This window comes from Oncorhynchus nerka, linkage group LG2 (genome assembly GCF_034236695.1).
Source record: "Oncorhynchus nerka isolate Pitt River linkage group LG2, Oner_Uvic_2.0, whole genome shotgun sequence".
Lineage (NCBI taxonomy): Eukaryota > Metazoa > Chordata > Actinopteri > Salmoniformes > Salmonidae > Oncorhynchus > Oncorhynchus nerka.
Genome location: NC_088397.1, coordinates 7201608 through 7220073, shown reverse-complemented (window position 1 = coordinate 7220073; position 18466 = coordinate 7201608). Strand labels below are relative to the sequence as shown.

The window sequence follows — 18466 nt, the reverse complement described above, 5'->3', positions numbered from 1 at the left end:
TTCTAATTCTGAAAAGTGAAAGCATACCTGTGAGAGGGGTCGCCCTGGTAGTAGTTGTAGGTTTTCATACAGTACCCAAGACCAGTCTGTGTTAATGTTTTTTTTTTTTACCCCTTTTTCTCCCCAATTTCGTGGTGTCCAATCGTTGTAGTAGCTACTATCTTGTCCCATCGCTACAACTCCCGTACGGGCTCAGGAGAGACGAAGGTTGAAAGTCATGCGTCCTCCGATACGCTAACCAAGGGTGCACAGTGTTTCCTCCGACACATTGGTGCGGCTGGCATCCAACCCGGAAGCCAGCTGCACCAATGTGTCGGAGGAAACACCGTGCACCTGGCAACCTTGGTTAGCGCGCACTGCGCCCGGCCCGCCACAGGAGTCGCTGGTGCGCGATGAGACAAGGACATCCCTACCGACCAAGCCCTCCCTAACCCGGACGACGCTAGGCCAATTGTGCGTCGCTCCACGGACCTCCCGGTCGCGGCCGGTTACGACAGAGCCTTTGCGCGAACCCAGAGTCTCTGATGGCACAGCTGGCGTTGCAGTACAGCGCCCTTAACCACTGCGTCACCCTTAGTCTGTGTTCATTTGACCATTGGAAAAAAGAGATACTGCGTAAATACTGCAATGCGGTTTGGATTGAGTTGAGCCCCTTCATTTACTAGGTGATGATTGCACTTTCCTCCCAACACAATAAATACTGCAGTAAATATGAGTCCCAACACAATAAATACCCCAGTAAATATGAGTCCACATTTCAACTACCCCCCCCATAAGGGATTCGAACTTACACTGCAAGTGGCAATAGATGTCAGGAAGTCAGCACATAACAACTGAGTTAACTTTCCAGAGACGCATTTGCTCGCGATGAACATCATTTTATTATCAGAGCGTGTCAGTGGACTCCTGGTAAGTATACTTCAGTGAGAGAGTGTTGGGATCAGGTACAACTACATTTACCCACCCCCAAAATGAATATTTATGAGCAAGTCCCCCCCAGTGAGAGAGTGTTGGGATCAGGTACAACTACATTTACCCCACCCCCAAAATGAATATTTATGAGCAAGTCCCCCCCAGTGAGAGTGTTGGGATCAGGTACAACTACATTTACCCCACCCCCAAAATGAATATTTATGAGCAAGTCCCCCCCAGTGAGAGTGTTGGGATCAGGTACAACTACATTTACCCCACCCCCAAAATGAATATTTATGAGCAAGTCCCCCCCAGTGAGAGTGTGTTGGGATCAGGTACAACTACATTTACCCACCCCCAAAATGAATATTTATGAGCAAGTCTCCCCCAGTGAGAGAGTGTTGGGATCAGGTACAACTACATTTACCCGCCCCCAAAATGAATATTTATGAGCAAGTCCCCCCAGTGAGAGAGTGTTGGGATCAGGTACAACTACATTTACCCCACCCCCAAAATGAATATTTATGAGCAAGTCCCCCAGTGAGAGAGTGTTGGGATCAGGTACAACTACATTTACCCCACCCCCAAAATGAATATTTATGAGCAAGTCCCCCCAGTGAGAGAGTGTTGGGATCAGGTACAACTACATTTACCCACCCCCAAAATGAATATTTATGAGCAAGTCCCCCCCAGTGAGAGAGTGTTGGGATCAGGTACAACTACATTTACCCACCCCAAAATGAATATTTATGAGCAAGTCCCCCCAGTGAGAGAGTGTTGGGATCAGGTACAACTACATTTACCCGCCCCCAAAAGGAATATTTATGAGCAAGTCCCCCCCCATCCAAAACTTCTCACCTGAATGCATTTTTTTCTTTACAATGTCAAGGGGTTGGACAAAGGCTGAAATTGGGGTTGAGACATACCCTTTAAAAAGGCAAACGTAACTCCACCTAAGAGAGTAGCGTTTTACTATAACCAGGTTTCTAAACTCTGATACACAAGTGTTTCATTACGTTGAAATGAGAGGCGCTAGCCTGGTCCTAGACGTCCTGGCAAAATGGCACAAACAGATCTGAGACCAGGCTAGTGAGGAAGTACATTACACATGATTAGTGACATGTAGCTAAGTGATATATACAGTATTCATCATATTTAAAAAGGACAATCCTCCTTTCAGAGGTTGAAGGCACTAAAACAGGTCCACAGTGTCCATCTTGTTTTTCAGTTTTTTTCAGTGGAAAATTCTTAGAACGAGCGAATCCCAGAAGCCAATACTGGAGAGTGTAGCCTACTAGTACCACAGGAAAACCAAAACATCAGAACAAAACAACAAGGACAGACTGGGGAACGGTCCATCTAGTCTACTAGTATCCTGTTCATTCCTTTGTCCCAGAATTCCTTCAACCGGACTTCGAAGCCAATCCCTGGTCGAGCGAAGTCAGAGGTGGGAGGGCAGAGGTTAGAGGTCGTAGGTTAGATCCTACTCCAGTTGGACCAGAAGGTCTCCCTCTCCAACCGTCTCTCCTGCTTTACAGTGGACACTCTTCACCTGGGAGGGAACAACAGAAAGGTCTGTTGTCATAGAAACTAGCTGTCTGACTGTGGTGATGTGTAGAGGAAAGTAATTCAGTGCGTGAAATGTAGTAGTGTGTGTGTGGTAATGTAGTAGTGTGTGTGTGGTAATGCAGTAGTGTGTGGTAATGTAGTAGTGTGTGTGTGTGTGTGTGTGTGTGTGTGTGTGTGTGTGTGTGTGTGTGTGTGTGTGTGTGTGTGTGTGTGTGTGGTAATGCAGCAGTGTGTGGTAATGTAGTAGTGTGTGTGTGTGTGTGTGTGTGTGTGGTAATGGAGTAGTGTGCGTGGTAATGCAGTAGTGTGTGTGTGTGTGTGTGTGTTTGTGGTAATGCAGTAGTGGGTGTGTGGTAATGCAGTAGTGGGTGTGTGGTAATGCAGTAGTGTGTGTGTGTGTGTGTGTGTGTGTGTGTGTGTGTGTGTGTGTGTGTGTGTGTGTGTTAATGTAGTAGTGTGTGTGGTAATGTAGTAGTGTGTGGGTGTGTGGTAATGTAGTAGTGTGTGTGTGTGTGTGTGTGTGTGTGTGTGTGTGTGTGTGTGTGTGTAATGTAGTAGTGTGTGTGTGTGTGTGTGTGTGTGTGTGTGTGTGTGTGTGTGTGTGTGTGTGTGTGTGTGTGTGTGTAATGGAGTAGTGTGCGTGGTAATGCAGTAGTGTGTGTGTGTGTTTTGTGGTAATGCAGTAGTGGGTGTGTGGTAATGCAGTAGTGTGTGTGTGGTAATGCAGTAGTGTGTGTGTGTGTGTGTGTGTGTGTGTGTGTGTGTGTGTGTGTGTGTGTGTGTGTGTGTGTGTGTGTTAATGTAGTAGTGTGTGTGGTAATGTAGTAGTGTGTGGGTGTGTGGTAATGTAGTAGCGTGTGTGTGTGTGTGTGTGTGTGTGTGTGTGTGTGTGGTAATGTAGTAGTGTGTGTGGGTGTGTGGTAATGTAGTAGTGTGTGTGTGTGTGTGGTAATGCAGTAGTGTGTGTGCGGTAATGCAGTAGTGTGCGGTAATGCAGTAGTGTGTGTGTGTGTGTGTGTGTGTGTGTGTGTGTGTGTGGTAATGTAGTAGTGTGTGTGTGTGGTAATGTAGTAGTGTGTGTGTGTGTGTGGTAATGTAGTAGTGTGTGTGGTAATGTAGTAGTGTGTGTGTGTGTGTGTGTGTGTGTGTGTGTGTGTGTGTGTGTGTGTGTGTGTGTGTGTGTGTGTGTGGTAATGTAGTAGTGTGTGTGTGTGGTAATGTAGTAGTGTGTGTGTGTGTGTGTGTAATGTAGTAGTGTGTGTGTGTGTGTGTGTGTGTGGTAATGTAGTAGTGTGTGTGTGTGTGTGGTAATGTAGTAGTGTGTGTGTGTGTGGTAATACAGTAGTGTGCGTGCGGTAATGCAGTAGTGTGCGGTAATGCAGCAGTGTGTGGTAATATAGTAGAGTGTGTGTGGTAATATAGTAGAGTGTGTGTGGTAATATAGTAGAGTGTGTGTGGTAATATAGTTGAGTGTGTGTGGTAATATAGTTGAGTGTGTGTGGTAATGTGGTAGAGTGTGTGTGGTAATATAGTAGAGTGTGTGTGGTAATATAGTAGAGTGTGTGTGGTAATGTAGTAGAGTGTGTGTGGTAATGTAGTAGAGTGTGTGTGGTAATATAGTAGAGTGTGTGTGGTAATATAGTAGAGTGTGTGTGGTAATATAGTAGAGTGTGTGTGGTAATATAGTAGAGTGTGTGTGGTAATATAGTAATGTGTATTGTGTGTGCGGTAATGCAGCAGTGTGTGGTAATGTAGTAGAGTGTGTGTGGTAATATAGTAGAGTGTGTGTGGTAATATAGTAATGTGTAGTGTGTGTGGTAATATAGTAGAGTGTGTGTGGTAATATAGTAATGTGTAGTGTGTGTAGTAATGTGTAGTGTGTGTGGTAATGTAGTAGAGTGTGTGTGGTAATATAGTAGAGTGTGTGTGGTAATATAGTAGAGTGTGTGTGGTAATATAGTAGAGTGTGTGTGGTAATATAGTAGAGTGTGTGTGGTAATGTAGTAGAGTGTGTGTGGTAATATAGTAGAGTGTGTGTGGTAATATAGTAGAGTGTGTGTGGTAATATAGTAGAGTGTGTGTAGCAATGTAGAAGTGTGTGTGTCGTAGTGCAGTTGTGTGTGTGTGTGTGTGTGTGTGTGTGTGTGTGTGTGTGTGTGTGTGTGTGTGTAATGAAGTGGCTGTAGTGTAGGTTAGTGTAATGGGGGTGGTAATGTGTTGTAGTGTAGGTTAGTGTAATGGGGGTGGTAATGTGTTGTAGTGTAGGTTAGTGTAATGGGGGGTAATGTGTTGTAGTGTAGGTTAGTGTAATGGGGGTAATGTGTTGTAGTGTAGGTTAGTGTAATGGGGGTGTGGTAATGTGTTGTAGTGTAGGTTGGTGTAATGGGGGGTAATGTGTTGTAGTGTAGGTTAGTGTAATGGGGGTGTGGTAATGTGTTGTAGTGTAGGTTAGTGTAATGGGGGTGGTAATGTGTTGTAGTGTAGGTTAGTGTAATGGGGGTAATGTGTTGTAGTGTAGGTTAGTGTAATGGGGGTGTGGTAATGTGTTGTAGTGTAGGTTGGTGTAATGGGGGGTAATGTGTTGTAGTGTAGGTTAGTGTAATGGGGGGTAATGTGTTGTAGTGTAGGTTAGTGTAATGGGGGTGTGGTAATGTGTTGTAGTGTAGGTTAGTGTAATGGGGGTGTGGTAATGTGTTGTAGTGTAGGTTAGTGTTATGTGGGTGAGGTAATGTGGTGTAGTGTAGGTTAGTGTAATGGGGGGGTGTGGTAATGTGTTGTAGTGTAGGTTAGTGTAATGGGGGGTGTGGTAATGTGTTGTAGTGTAGGTTAGTGTTATGGGGGTGTGGTAATGTAGTGTAGGTTGGTGTAATTGGGGGGGGGGGGGGGGGTCCATTGGCCTTACCTTGGCAGCTTTAGCAGCAATCAAGCTGTTCTGCATCTTCATGGCCTCGATCACACAGATCTCCTGGCCTTCAGCCACCTGGGGAACAACAACAACACATCATTACTACATACAATGATGTAGCGTCTATAGCATGACTCACTCCACACAGACAGACATATGCATTAACAGGCGCCAGACGCCACATGCAATATTGATAAACCAGCATTCCATCTCCATCATTGAGTGCTGATTTACAAGGTTAAATCATTGATGGATGAGGAGGCGAAACTAATATCCAGCAACAACATGTAACAACTAATATCCAGCAACAACATGTAACAACTAATATCCAGCAACAACATGTAACAACTAATATCCAGCAACAACATGTAACAACTAATATCCAGCAACAACATGTAACAACTAATATCCAGCAACAACATGTAACAACTAATATCCAGCAACAACATGTAACAACTAATATCCAGCAGCAACATGTATGTAACAACTAATATCCAGCAGCAACATGTATGTAACAACTAATATCCAGCAACAACATGTATGTAACAACTAATATCCAGCAACAACATGTAACAACTAATATCCAGCAACAACATGTATGTAACAACTAATATCCAGCAACAACATGTATGTAACAACTAGTATCCAGCAACAACATGTATATAACAACTAATATCCAGCAACAACATGTAACAACTAATATCCAGCAGCAACATGTATGTAACATGTAACAACTAATATCCAGCAACATGTATGTAACAACTAATATCCAGCAACAACATGTATGTAACATGTAACAACTAATATCCAGCAACAACATGTATGTAACAACTAATATCCAGCAACAACATGTAACAACTAATATCCAGCAACAACATGTATGTAACATGTAACAACTAATATCCAGCAACAACATGTAACAACTAATATCCAGCAACAACATGTAACAACTAATATCCAGCAACAACATGTAACAACTAATATCCAGCAACAACATGTAACAACTAATATCCAGCAACAACATGTATGTAACATGTAACAACTAATATCCAGCAACATGTATGTAACAACTAATATCCAGCAACAACATGTAACAACTAATATCCAGCAGCAACATGTATGTAACATGTAACAACTAATATCCAGCAACAACATGTATGTAACATGTAACAACTAATATCCAGCAACAACATGTATGTAACATGTAACAACTAATATCCAGCAACATGTATGTAACAACTAATATCCAGCAACATGTATGTAACAACTAATATCCAGCAACAACATGTATGTAACATGTAACAACTAATATCCAGCAACAACATGTATGTAACATGTAACAACTAATATCCAGCAACAACATGTATGTGTTTAACATGTAACATGTCCTTACAACATCATCTCCAGGCATGACGCTACCGCTCTGTTCAGGATGCTCTACGTACCAGGCATGACGCTACCGCTCTGTTCAGGATGCTCTACGTACCAGGCATGACGCTACCGCTCTGTTCAGGATGCTCTACGTACCAGGCATGACGCTAACGCTCTGTTCAGGATGCTCTACGTACCAGGCATGACGCTACCGCTCTGTTCAGGATGCTCTACGGCATGACGCCTTTACCAGGCATGACGCTACCGCTCTGTTCAGGATGCTCTACGTACCAGGCATGACGCTACCGCTCTGTTCAGGATGCTCTACGTACCAGGCATGACGCTACCGCTCTGTTCAGGATGCTCTACGTACCAGGCATGACGCTACCGCTCTGTTCAGGATGCTCTACGTACCAGGCATGACGCTACCGCTCTGTTCAGGATGCTCTACGTACCAGGCATGACGCAGGTTCATGCTCTACGCGCTACCGCTCTGTTCAGGATGCTCTGTTCAGGCATGACGCTACCGCTCTGTTCAGGATGCTCTACGTACCAGGCATGGCATGCCAGGATGCTCTACGGGCATGACGCTACCGCTCTGTTCAGGCTCTGTTCCAGGCATGCTCTGTTCAGGATGCTCAGGCATGAGGCATGCTACCGCTCTGTTCAGGATGCTCTGTTCACGTACCAGGCATGATGCTACCGCTGTTCTGTTCAGGATGCTCTGTTCAGGATGCGTACCAGGCATGATGCTACCGCTCTGTTCAGGATGCTCTACGTACCAGGCATGACGCTACCGCTCTGTTCAGGATGCTCTACGCATGACGCTACCGCTCTGTTCAGGATGCTCTACGTACCAGGCATGACGCTACCGCTCTGTTCAGGATGCTCTACGTACCAGGCATGACGCTACCGCTCTGTTCAGGATGCTCTGTTCAGGATGCTCTACGTACCAGGCATGACGCTACCGCTCTGTTCAGGATGCTCTACGTACCAGGCATGATGCTACCGTTCAGGATGCTCTACTCTGTTCAGGATGCTCTCTACCAGGCATGATGCTACCGCTCTGTTCAGGCATGACGCATGACGCTACCGCTCTGTTCAGGATGCTCTACGTACCAGGCATGACGCTACCGCTCTGTTCAGGATGCTCTACGTACCAGGCATGATGCTACCGCTCTGTTCAGGATGCTCTACGTACCAGGCATGACGCTACCGCTCTGTTCAGGATGCTCTACGTACCAGGCATGACGCTACCGCTCTGTTCAGGATGCTCTGGCATGACGCTACCGCTCTGTTCAGGATGCTCTACGTACCAGGCATGACGCCAGGCATGAGGCATGCTACCGCTCTGTTCAGGATGCTCTACGTACCAGGCATGACGCTACCGCTCTGTTCAGGATGCTCTACGTACCAGGCATGCTCTACATGCGCTACCGCTCTGTTCAGGATGCTCTACCAGGCATGACGCTACCGCTCTGTTCAGGATGCTCTACGTACCAGGCATGACGCTACCGCTCTGTTCAGGATGCTCTACGTACCAGGCATGACGCTACCAGGCATGACGCATGACCGCTCTGTTCAGGATGCTCTACGTACCAGGCATGACGCTACCGCTCTGTTCAGGATGCTCTACGTACCAGGCATGATGCTACCGCTCTGTTCAGGATGCTCTACGTACCAGGCATGACGCTACCGCTCTGTTCAGGATGCTCTACGTACCAGGCATGACGCTACCGCTCTGTTCAGGATGCTCTACGTACCAGTGTCTCGGATCTATGTGGATTCTATGTAACATGTACGTTCTTACCACGTCTCCAGGTTTGACAGACACGGCCACCACGGAGCCAGGCATGGGAGAACGCAGGATGCTGCTGGTGTCTTCTGGAACCTTCTCAGGCATGTGAGCGCTCAGCGTGGATACCAGCTGACTGAGAACACGCACCTTAAACTGAACACACAAGAGACAGAGGTTGGGGGTCAATTCACAGTTATCAATTCATTACATATACAAGTCCACAAAGTAGGCCCATGTTGTAAAACTAATGAAAGACAAATAAAGACGAACAACACTCCACATTCATTATTCTGAAACTCCAATTGTGTTGATGCTGTTCTCCTTGGGTCCACCGGGTGGCAGCACCCAACATCATTCGTGTCGGTCTATATCCCTGTCCCTGGCTTCGTGAATCAATACTACTGCATTACTGCTACTACTGCATTACAGCCAGTGGGTTCATTCATCAGGCGATTTCATGCCAATCCTTTAATTAGCTCATTCGGCTAATTTATGTCTTACACATAGCTAGCACTGAGTGGCTGGTTTCTCCCTCGTTAAGAGTTTAAACTTCACGAAGCAGCAGGCCTAATAAATATACCAGCCAACGGTCGCTTGGCGCCAGGCAACGAGGTGAGACTGGAGAATGAGATGAGGAGGGAGAGGTACGATACAATAGAGTTGAAACTTCACGAAGCAGCAGGCCTAATAAATATAACAGGCAACAGTCGCTTGGCGCCGGGCAACGAGGTGAGACCGGAGAGTGAGATGAGGAGGGAGGGAGAGGTACGATACATATTTACTGGTAGATATCTGTTGTGTGGTGCGATTCAATGAGCAGCTGGATACTGAAGTTTGATAACAGCTTGATAACAAAATACCTTCCTAACTCAGTCCTTTTATACAGAACAAAAATATAAAACACAACATGTAAAGTGTTGGTCCCATGTTTCATACCCTGAAATAAAAGATCCCAGAACTGTTGCCAGAGCGTTCATTTCTCTACCATAAGCCGCCTCCACCGTCATTTTAGAGAATTTGGCAGTACATTCTCCATTTGTTACTTTTGAGTAATTTAGCAGATGGTCTTATCAGAGCGACTTACAGTGAGTGCATACATTTCCATATTCCCCGTGGGAATTGAACCCACAACCCTGGCGTTGCAAGCGTCATTATCAAATGAGCCACATGGGACACAGAAGTACGTCCAACCTGCCTCACAAACGCAGACCACGTGTAACCACGCCGGCCCAGGACCTCCACATCCGGCTTCACAACCACAGACCACGTGTAACCACGCCGGCCCAGGACCTCCACATCCTGCTTCACAACCGCAGACCACGTGTAACCACGCCGGCCCAGGACCTCCACATCCTGCTTCACAACCGCAGACCACGTGTAACCACGCCGGCCCAGGACCTCCACATCCTGCTTCACAACCGCAGACCACGTGTAACCACGCCGGCACAGGACCTCCACATCCTGCTTCACAACCGCAGACCACGTGTAACCACGCCGGCCCAGGACCTCCACATCCTGCTTCACAACCGCAGACCACGTGTAACCACGCCGGCCCAGGACCTCCACATCCGGCTTCACAACCACAGACCACGTGTAACCACGCCGGCCCAGGACCTCCACATCCTGCTTCACAACCGCAGACCACGTGTAACCACGCCGGCCCAGGACCTCCACATCCTGCTTCACAACCGCAGACCACGTGTAACCACGCCGGCCCAGGACCTCCACATCCTGCTTCACAACCGCAGACCACGTGTAACCACGCCGGCACAGGACCTCCACATCCTGCTTCACAACCGCAGACCACGTGTAACCACGCCGGCCCAGGACCTCCACATCCTGCTTCACAACCGCAGACCACGTGTAACCACGCCGGCCCAGGACCTCCACATCCGGCTTCTTCACCTGCCAGCTCATCTGAGACCAGCCACCCTTGACAGCTGATGAAAATGTGGGTTTTGCACAACCAAAGAATTCCTGCTCAAACTGTCAGAAACCGTCTCAGGGAAGCTCATTTGTGTGCTCGTCATCCTCACCAGGGTCTTGGCCTGACTGCAGTTTGGCGTCGTCACCGACTTCAGTGGGTAAAACGCTCACCTTCGATGACCACTGGCATGCTGGATGAATCCCGGTTTCAATTGTACCGGGCAGACGGCAGACAGGGTGTTTGGCGTCGTGTGGGTGAGCAGTTTGCTGAACATTGTGAACAGAGTGCACCATGGTGGCGGTGGGTTAGGGTACGGCCAGGTTTAAGATACGGACAAAGAACACAATTGCAACACAATGCAACACAATTGCATTTTATTGATGGCAATTTGAATGATACTGTCAGGAGGTCCTGAGGCCCATTGTCCTGCCATTCATCCACCACCATCACCTCATGTTTCAGCATGATAATGCACACTCCATGTCGCAAGGATCCGTACACAATTCCTGGAAGCTGAAAATGTCCCAGCAGTGTCCTGGTTTATCACTGGTCTAGACTAGGGAGGGCATTATCCTGGCTTAACACTGGTCTAGGCTAGGTGGAGCATTATCCTGGCTTAACACTGGTCTAGGCTAGGGGGAGCATTGTCCTGGCTTAACACTGGTCTAGGCTAGGGGGAGCATTGTCCTGGCTTAACACTGGTCTAGGCTAGGTGGAGCATTGTCCTGGCTTAACACTGGTCTAGGCTAGGTGGAGCATTGTCCTGGCTTAACACTGGTCTAGGCTAGGGGGAGCATTGTTCTGGCTTAACACTGGTCTATGCTAGGTGGAGCATTGTCCTGGCTTAACACTGGTCTAGGCTAGGTGGAGCATTGTCCTGGCTTAACACTGGTCTAGGCTAGGTGGAGCATTGTCCTGGCTTAACACTGGTCTAGGCTAGGTGGAGCATTGTCCAGGCTTAACACTGGTCTAGGCTAGGTGGAGCAAAGTCCAGGCTTAACACTGGTCTAGGCTAGGTGGAGCATTGTCCTGGCTTAACACTGGTCTAGGCTAGGTGGAGCAAAGTCCAGGCTTAACACTGGTCTAGGCTAGGTGGAGCATTGTCCTGGCTTAACACTGGTCTAGGCTAGGTGGAGCATTGTCCTGGCTTAACACTGGTCTAGGCTAGGTGGAGCATTGTTCTGGCTTAACACTGGTCTAGGCTAGGTGGAGCATTGTTCTGGCTTAACACTGGTCTAGGCTAGGTGGAGCATTGTCCAGGCTTAACACTGGTCTAGGCTAGGTGGAGCAAAGTCCAGGCTTAACACTGGTCTAGGCTAGGTGGAGCATTGTCCTGGCTTAACACTGGTCTAGACTAGGTGGAGCATTGTCCTGGCTTAACACTGGTCTAGGCTAGGTAGAGCATTGTCCTGGCTTAACACTGGTCTAGGCTAGGTGGAGAATTGTCCTGGTTTATCACTGGTCTAGACTAGGTGGAGCATTGTCCTGGTTTAACACTGGTCTAGGCTAGGGGGAGCATTGTCCTGGCTTAACACTGGTCTAGGCTAGGTGGAGCATTGTCCTGGCTTAACACTGGTCTAGGCTAGGGGGAGCATTGTCCTGGCTTAACACTGGTCTAGGCTAGGTGGAGCATTGTCCTGGCTTAACACTGGTCTAGGCTAGGTGGAGCATTGTCCTGGCTTAACACTGGTCTAGGCTAGGTGGAGCATTGTCCTGGCTTAACACTGGTCTAGGCTAGGTGGAGCAAAGTCCTGGCTTAACACTGGTCTAGGCTAGGTGGAGCATTGCCCTGGCTTAACACTGGTCTAGGCTAGGTGGAGCATTGTCCTGGCTTAACACTGGTCTAGGCTAGGTGGAGAATTGTCCTGGTTTAACACTGGTCTAGGCCAGGTGGAGCATTGTCCTGGCTTAACACTGGTCTAGGCTAGGTGGAGCATTGTCCTGGCTTAACACTGGTCTAGGCTAGGTGGAGCATTGTCCAGGCTTAACACAGGTCTAGGCTAGGTGGAGCATTGTTCAGGCTTAACACTGGTCTAGGCTAGGTGGAGCATTGTCCTGGCTTAACACTGGTCTAGGCTAGGTAGAGCATTGTCCAGGCTTAACACTGGTCTAGGCTAGGTGGAGCATTGTCCAGGCTTAACACTGGTCTAGGCTAGGTAGAGCATTGTCCTGGCTTAACACTGGTCTAGGCTAGGTGGAGCATTGTCCTGGCTTAACACTGGTCTAGGCTAGGGGGGTGATTGTCCTGGTTGATTTGGTAGGTCCCAGTCACACTACTAGTAGCCGGTCCCAGTCACACTACTAGTAGCCGGTCCCAGTCACACTACTATAGTAGCCGGTCCCAGTCACACTACTAGTAGCCGGTCCCAGTCACACTACTAGTAGCCGGTCCCAGTCACACTACTAGTAGCCGGTCCCAGTCACACTACTAGTAGCCGGTCCCAGTCACACTACTAGTAGCCGGTCCCAGTCACACTACTAGTAGCCGGTCCCAGTCACACTACTATAGTAGCCGGTCCCAGTCACACTACTATAGTAGCCGGTCCCAGTCACACTACTATAGTAGCTGGTCCCAGTCACACTACTATAGTAGCTGGTCCCAGTCACACTACTAGTAGCTGGTCCCAGTCACACTACTATAGTAGCTGGTCCCAGTCACACTACTATAGTAGCTGGTCCCAGTCACACTACTAGTAGAGGATCCCAGTCACTGACCTGTATATGAAGGTCACAGTACAATAACATTAGGAAGCCACCCACCATGTTAATGACCTCATGCATCCTTGTTTGTTTACCTTCCTCACCCCTGGAACCCTGCCCTCATAAGACTGTATTTAGCGGACTCACACACACACACACACACACACAATCCTCTTCACAACAGCATCAAAGTGACTAAAATAACCCCTGGCCGGGGTACCCCCAAAGGACACCCCCAAACAAACAGCCATTGATTCCCAAGGCCGACAATCCCTTGTTGGAAAACCAGGAGCGGGGAGGGAAACCCAAGCTGGACTCGTAAATCAGGGCTGTAATCCGGAGCGTCAGGAGTGTGGGGAATGGGAGCGTTGGGATGGCCTGGGGAAATGCAGGCTTCGACAGGATTTCTGCCCAGGAAACAACAGTAACTAACAGCCCTCATATTGCCCCCTGTTGACTGTCACCCCAGTTCAGATACAGGTCGACCAACCAGGTTAACGAGGTGTTGTTCTGAAACCAGCCTGGTAACTAGGTGTTGGTCTGTAACCAGCCTGGTAACTAGGTGTTGGTCTGTAACCAGCCTGGTAACTAGGTGTTGGTCTGTAACCAGCCTGGTAACTAGGTGTTGGTCTGTAACCAGCCTGGTAACTAGTTGTTGGTCTGTAACCAGCCTGGTAACTAGGTGTTGGTCTGTAACCAGCCTGGTAACTAGGTGTTGGTCTGTAACCAGCCTGGTAACTAGGTGTTGGTCTGTAACCAGCCTGGTAACTAGGTGTTGGTCTGTAACCAGCCTGGTAACTAGGTGTTGGTCTGTAACCAGCCTGGTAACTAGGTGTGGGTCTGTAACCAGCCTGGTAACTAGGTGTTGTTCTGTAACTAGCCGTACTACAGGTCTATTCAACTCCAGCCTGGTAACTAGGTGTTGGTCTGTAACCAGCCTGGTAACTAGGTGTTGTTCTGAAACCAGCCTGGTAACTAGGTGTTGTTCTGTAACCAGCCTGGTAACTTGGTGTTGTTCTGTAAACAGCCTGGTAACTAGGTGTTGTTTTGTAACCAGCCTGGTAACTAGGTGTTGTTCTGTAACCAGCCGTACTAAAGGTCTATTCAACTCCAGCCTGGTAACTAGGTGTTGTTCTGTAACCAGCCTGGTAACTAGGTGTTGTTCTGTAACCAGCCGCACTAAAGGTCTATTCAACTCCAGCCTAGTAACTAGGTGTTGGTCTGTAACCAGCCTGGTAACTAGGTGTTGTTCTGAAACCAGCCTGGTAACTAGGTGTTGTTCTGTAACCAGCCTGGTAACTAGGTGTTGTTCTGTAACCAGCCTGGTAACTAGGTGTTGTTCTGTAACCAGCCGCACTAAAGGTCTATTCAACTCCAGCCTAGTAACTAGGTGTTGGTCTGTAATCAGCCTGGTAACTAGGTGTTGTTCTGAAACCAGCCTAGTAACTAGGTGTTGTTCTGTAACCAGCCTAGTAACTAGGTGTTGTTCTGAAACCAGCCTAGTAACTAGGTGTTGTTCTGAAACCAGCCTAGTAACTAGGTGTTGTTCTGAAACCAGCCTGGTAACTAGGTGTTGTTCTGAAACCAGCCTAGTAACTAGGTGTTGTTCTGTAACCAGCCTAGTAACTAGGTGTTGTTCTGAAACCAGCCTAGTAACTAGGTGTTGTTCTGAAACCAGCCTAGTAACTAGGTGTTGTTCTGTAACCAGCCTGGTAACTAGGTGTTGTTCTGTAACCAGCCTGGTAACTAGGTGTTGTTCTGTAACCAGCCTGGTAACTAGGTGTTGTTCTGTAACCAGCCTGGTAACTAGGTTTTGTTCTGAAACCAGAAGTACTAAAGGTCTATTCAACTCCAGGCCTGGAGGGCAACAGGAGACCTACGTCTGGTTTATTTTCCAGATGGTTATTGATGTTATTGAACCCTGTACTACTGAGGGACCCCATGTCCCCAGCTAGACTAGAACATACCCAGGATGAGCTAGACTAGAACATACCCAGGATGAGGTGGACAAGAACATACCCAGGATGAGCTAGACAAGAACATACCCAGGATGAGCTAGACTAGAACATACCCAGGATGAGCTAGACTAGAACATACCCAGGATGAGCTAGACTAGAACATACCCAGGATGAGCTAGACTAGAACATACCCAGGATGAGCTAGACTAGAACATACCCAGGATGAGCTAGACTAGAACATACCCAGGATGAGCTAGACTAGAACATACCCAGGATGAGCTAGACTAGAACATACCCAGGATGAGCTAGACTAGAACATACCCAGGATGAGCTAGACTAGAACATACCCAGGAACATAGAACATACCAGGATGAGCTAGACTAGAACATACCCAGGATGAGCTAGACTAGAACATACCCAGGATGAGCTAGACTAGAACATACCCAGGATGAGCTAGACTAGAACATACCCAGGATGAGCTAGACTAGAACATACCCAGGATGAGCTAGACTAGAACATACCCAGGATGAGCTAGACTAGAACATACCCAGGATGAGCTAGACTAGAACATACCCAGGATGAGCTAGACTAGAACATACCCAGGATGAGCTAGACTAGAACATACCCAGTATGAGCTAGACTAGAACATACCCAGGATGAGCTAGACTAGAACATACCCAGGATGAGCTAGACAAGAACATACCCAGGATGAGCTAGACTAGAACATACCCAGGATGAGCTAGACAAGAACATACCCAGGATGAGCTAGACTAGAACATACCCAGGATGAGCTAGACTAGAACATACCCAGGATGAGCTAGACTAGAACATACCCAGGATGAGCTAGACTAGAACATACCCAGGATGAGCTAGACTAGAACATACCCAGGATGAGCTAGACTAGAACATACCCAGGATGAGCTAGACTAGAACATACCCAGGATGAGCTAGACAAGAACATACCCAGGATGAGCTAGACTAGAACATACCCAGGATGAGCTAGACTAGAACATACCCAGGAGGAGCTAGACTAGAACATACCCAGGAGGAGCTAGACTAGAACATACCCAGGAGGAGCTAGACTAGAACATACCCAGGATGAGCTAGACTAGAACATACCCAGGATGAGCTAGACTAGAACATACCCAGGAGGAGCTAGACTAGAACATACCCAGGAGGAGCTAGACTAGAACATACCCAGGATGAGCTAGACTAGAACATACCCAGGATGAGCTAGACTAGAACATACCCAGGAGGAGTGAGAGCTAAGGGATACAGGGGGACACAGTGGTCTTCTATGTCCTCAGGAGAGGAAGCCTGGAAGCAGCTCAGCAGGGGTGTCTCCTCCTCTCCAACACAAAGACAGAATCCTCCAGCTGACGCAGCAGGGGACAGGACAGAGGTACTTACTGAGCCCCTCATCAACCTCCTCCCAACCCCCCATGCCCGATCAGACCCCCACGGCCCAGCCCCAGGTCCCTAAAGGAGGAAAGGGAAGTGATGTCGCCCCGTGACAAGTTCCTGTGGAGCCTGCGTTCAAAGCCCCCCCCCCAGGGTCTGAGCAGCACAGAGCTGTTTATAGCTGGCTCCTTTCAAAGCCTCTGATACATAACGGATGGTCTTCTCTTCCTGACATTCTGTGTAGTGTGGGGGTCTGGGGGGGTATTGGGGGTCTGGGACTAGGCTGGATGGGGATGTGTAGGCGGGGAACTGACGACGACTTGGATCGACAGATAAGAGGAACGTCACTAAATGTGTGTACATACACGAAAAACATACACACGACCACTAAGACACAAGATTCATACATTCACCAGAATAAAGGGGTGTCTCACCTGTGTGCCCAGGTACTGTAGAGTGATGTCTCCTCCTGCGTCTCTAGACAGACACTGTAGAACCCTGGGGGTTCTGTTGATGGTGACAGGCAGCAGGGCTGAGGCCAGGTTCCACTCTCCACTAACCTCCACTGTAACTCCATCCACCTCCACCTGCCAGGGAGGTCAGAGGGTCATTTCATTACGACACTCTACTTATTATTCTGATACAAGACATTTTGCTTCCCATGTGGAGAGACTGCAGTTTGATATGCTGGAAGAGACAGTCTGCAGCCTGACAGCAGGAGGAGCAGCTATGTTGAACCACTTGGGAAAATAACAGCATCAGATAGTACTGTTGGGCAGAGGAGACACCCAGTATCCACTACTGGAGGACCAGGGAGAGACCCAGTATCCACTACTAGAGGACCAGGGAGAGACCCAGTATCCACTACTAGAGGACCAGGGAGAGACCCAGTATCCACTACTAGAGGACCAGGGAGAGACCCAGTATCCACTACTAGAGGACCAGGGAGAGACCCAGTATCCACTACTGGAGGACCAGGGAGAGACCCAGTATCCACTACTAGAGGACCAGGGAGAGACCCAGTATCCACTACTAGAGGACCAGGGAGAGACCCTGTATCCACTACTAGAGGAGAGGACCAAGGAGAGACCCAGTATCCACTACTAGAGGACCAGGGAGAGACCCAGTATCCACTACTAGAGGACCAGGGAGAGACCCAGTATCCACTACTAGAGGACCAGGGAGAGACCCTGTATCCACTACTAGAGGAGAGGACCAGGGAGAGACCCAGTATCCACTACTAGAGGAGAGGACCAGGGAGAGACCCAGTATCCACTACTAGAGGACCAGGGAGAGACCCAGTATCCACTACTAGAGGACCAGGGAGAGACCCAGTATCCACTACTAGAGGACCAGGGAGAGACCCAGTATCCACTACTAGAGGACCAGGGAGAGACCCAGTATCCTCTACAAGAAGACCAGGGAGAGACCCAGTATCCTCTACTAGAGGACCAGGGAGAGACCCAGTATCCACTACTGGAGGACAGGGGAGACACCCAGTATCCTCTACTAGAGGACCAGGGAGAGACCCAGTATCCACTACTAGAGGAGAGGACCAGGGAGAGACCCAGTATCCACTACTAGAGGACCAGGGAGAGACCCAGTATCCACTACTAGAGGACCAGGGAGAGACCCAGTATCCACTACTAGAGGAGAGGACCAGGGAGAGACCCAGTATCCACTACTAGAGGAGAGGACCAGGGAGAGACCCAGTATCCACTACTAGAGGAGAGGACCAGGGAGAGACCCAGTATCCACTACTAGAGGACCAGGGAGAGACCCAGTATCCACTACTAGAGGAGAGGACCAGGGAGAGACCCAGTATCCACTACTAGAGGACCAGGGAGAGACCCAGTATCCACTACTAGAGGAGAGGACCAGGGAGAGACCCAGTATCCACTACTGGAGGACAGGGGAGACACCCA

At 48.5% G+C, this 18466-nt stretch overlaps 1 protein-coding gene across 1 annotated transcript in view; it reads right to left on the bottom strand.

Moving 5' to 3' along the window:
* Positions 1-838: 838 nt before the first annotated feature.
* Positions 839-18466, bottom strand: part of pcca (propionyl-CoA carboxylase subunit alpha) — a 63996-nt gene continuing 46368 nt past the window's right edge. Inside the window, exons 18-21 of the mRNA XM_065022620.1 lie at positions 16976-17128; positions 8568-8708; positions 5384-5461; positions 839-2464 (exon numbers count right to left, since the gene is read on the bottom strand). Coding sequence (XP_064878692.1) covers positions 2396-2464; positions 5384-5461; positions 8568-8708; positions 16976-17128 — 441 coding nt within the window. The 3' untranslated portion in view covers positions 839-2395. The remainder of the gene's footprint in view (positions 2465-5383; positions 5462-8567; positions 8709-16975; positions 17129-18466) is intronic.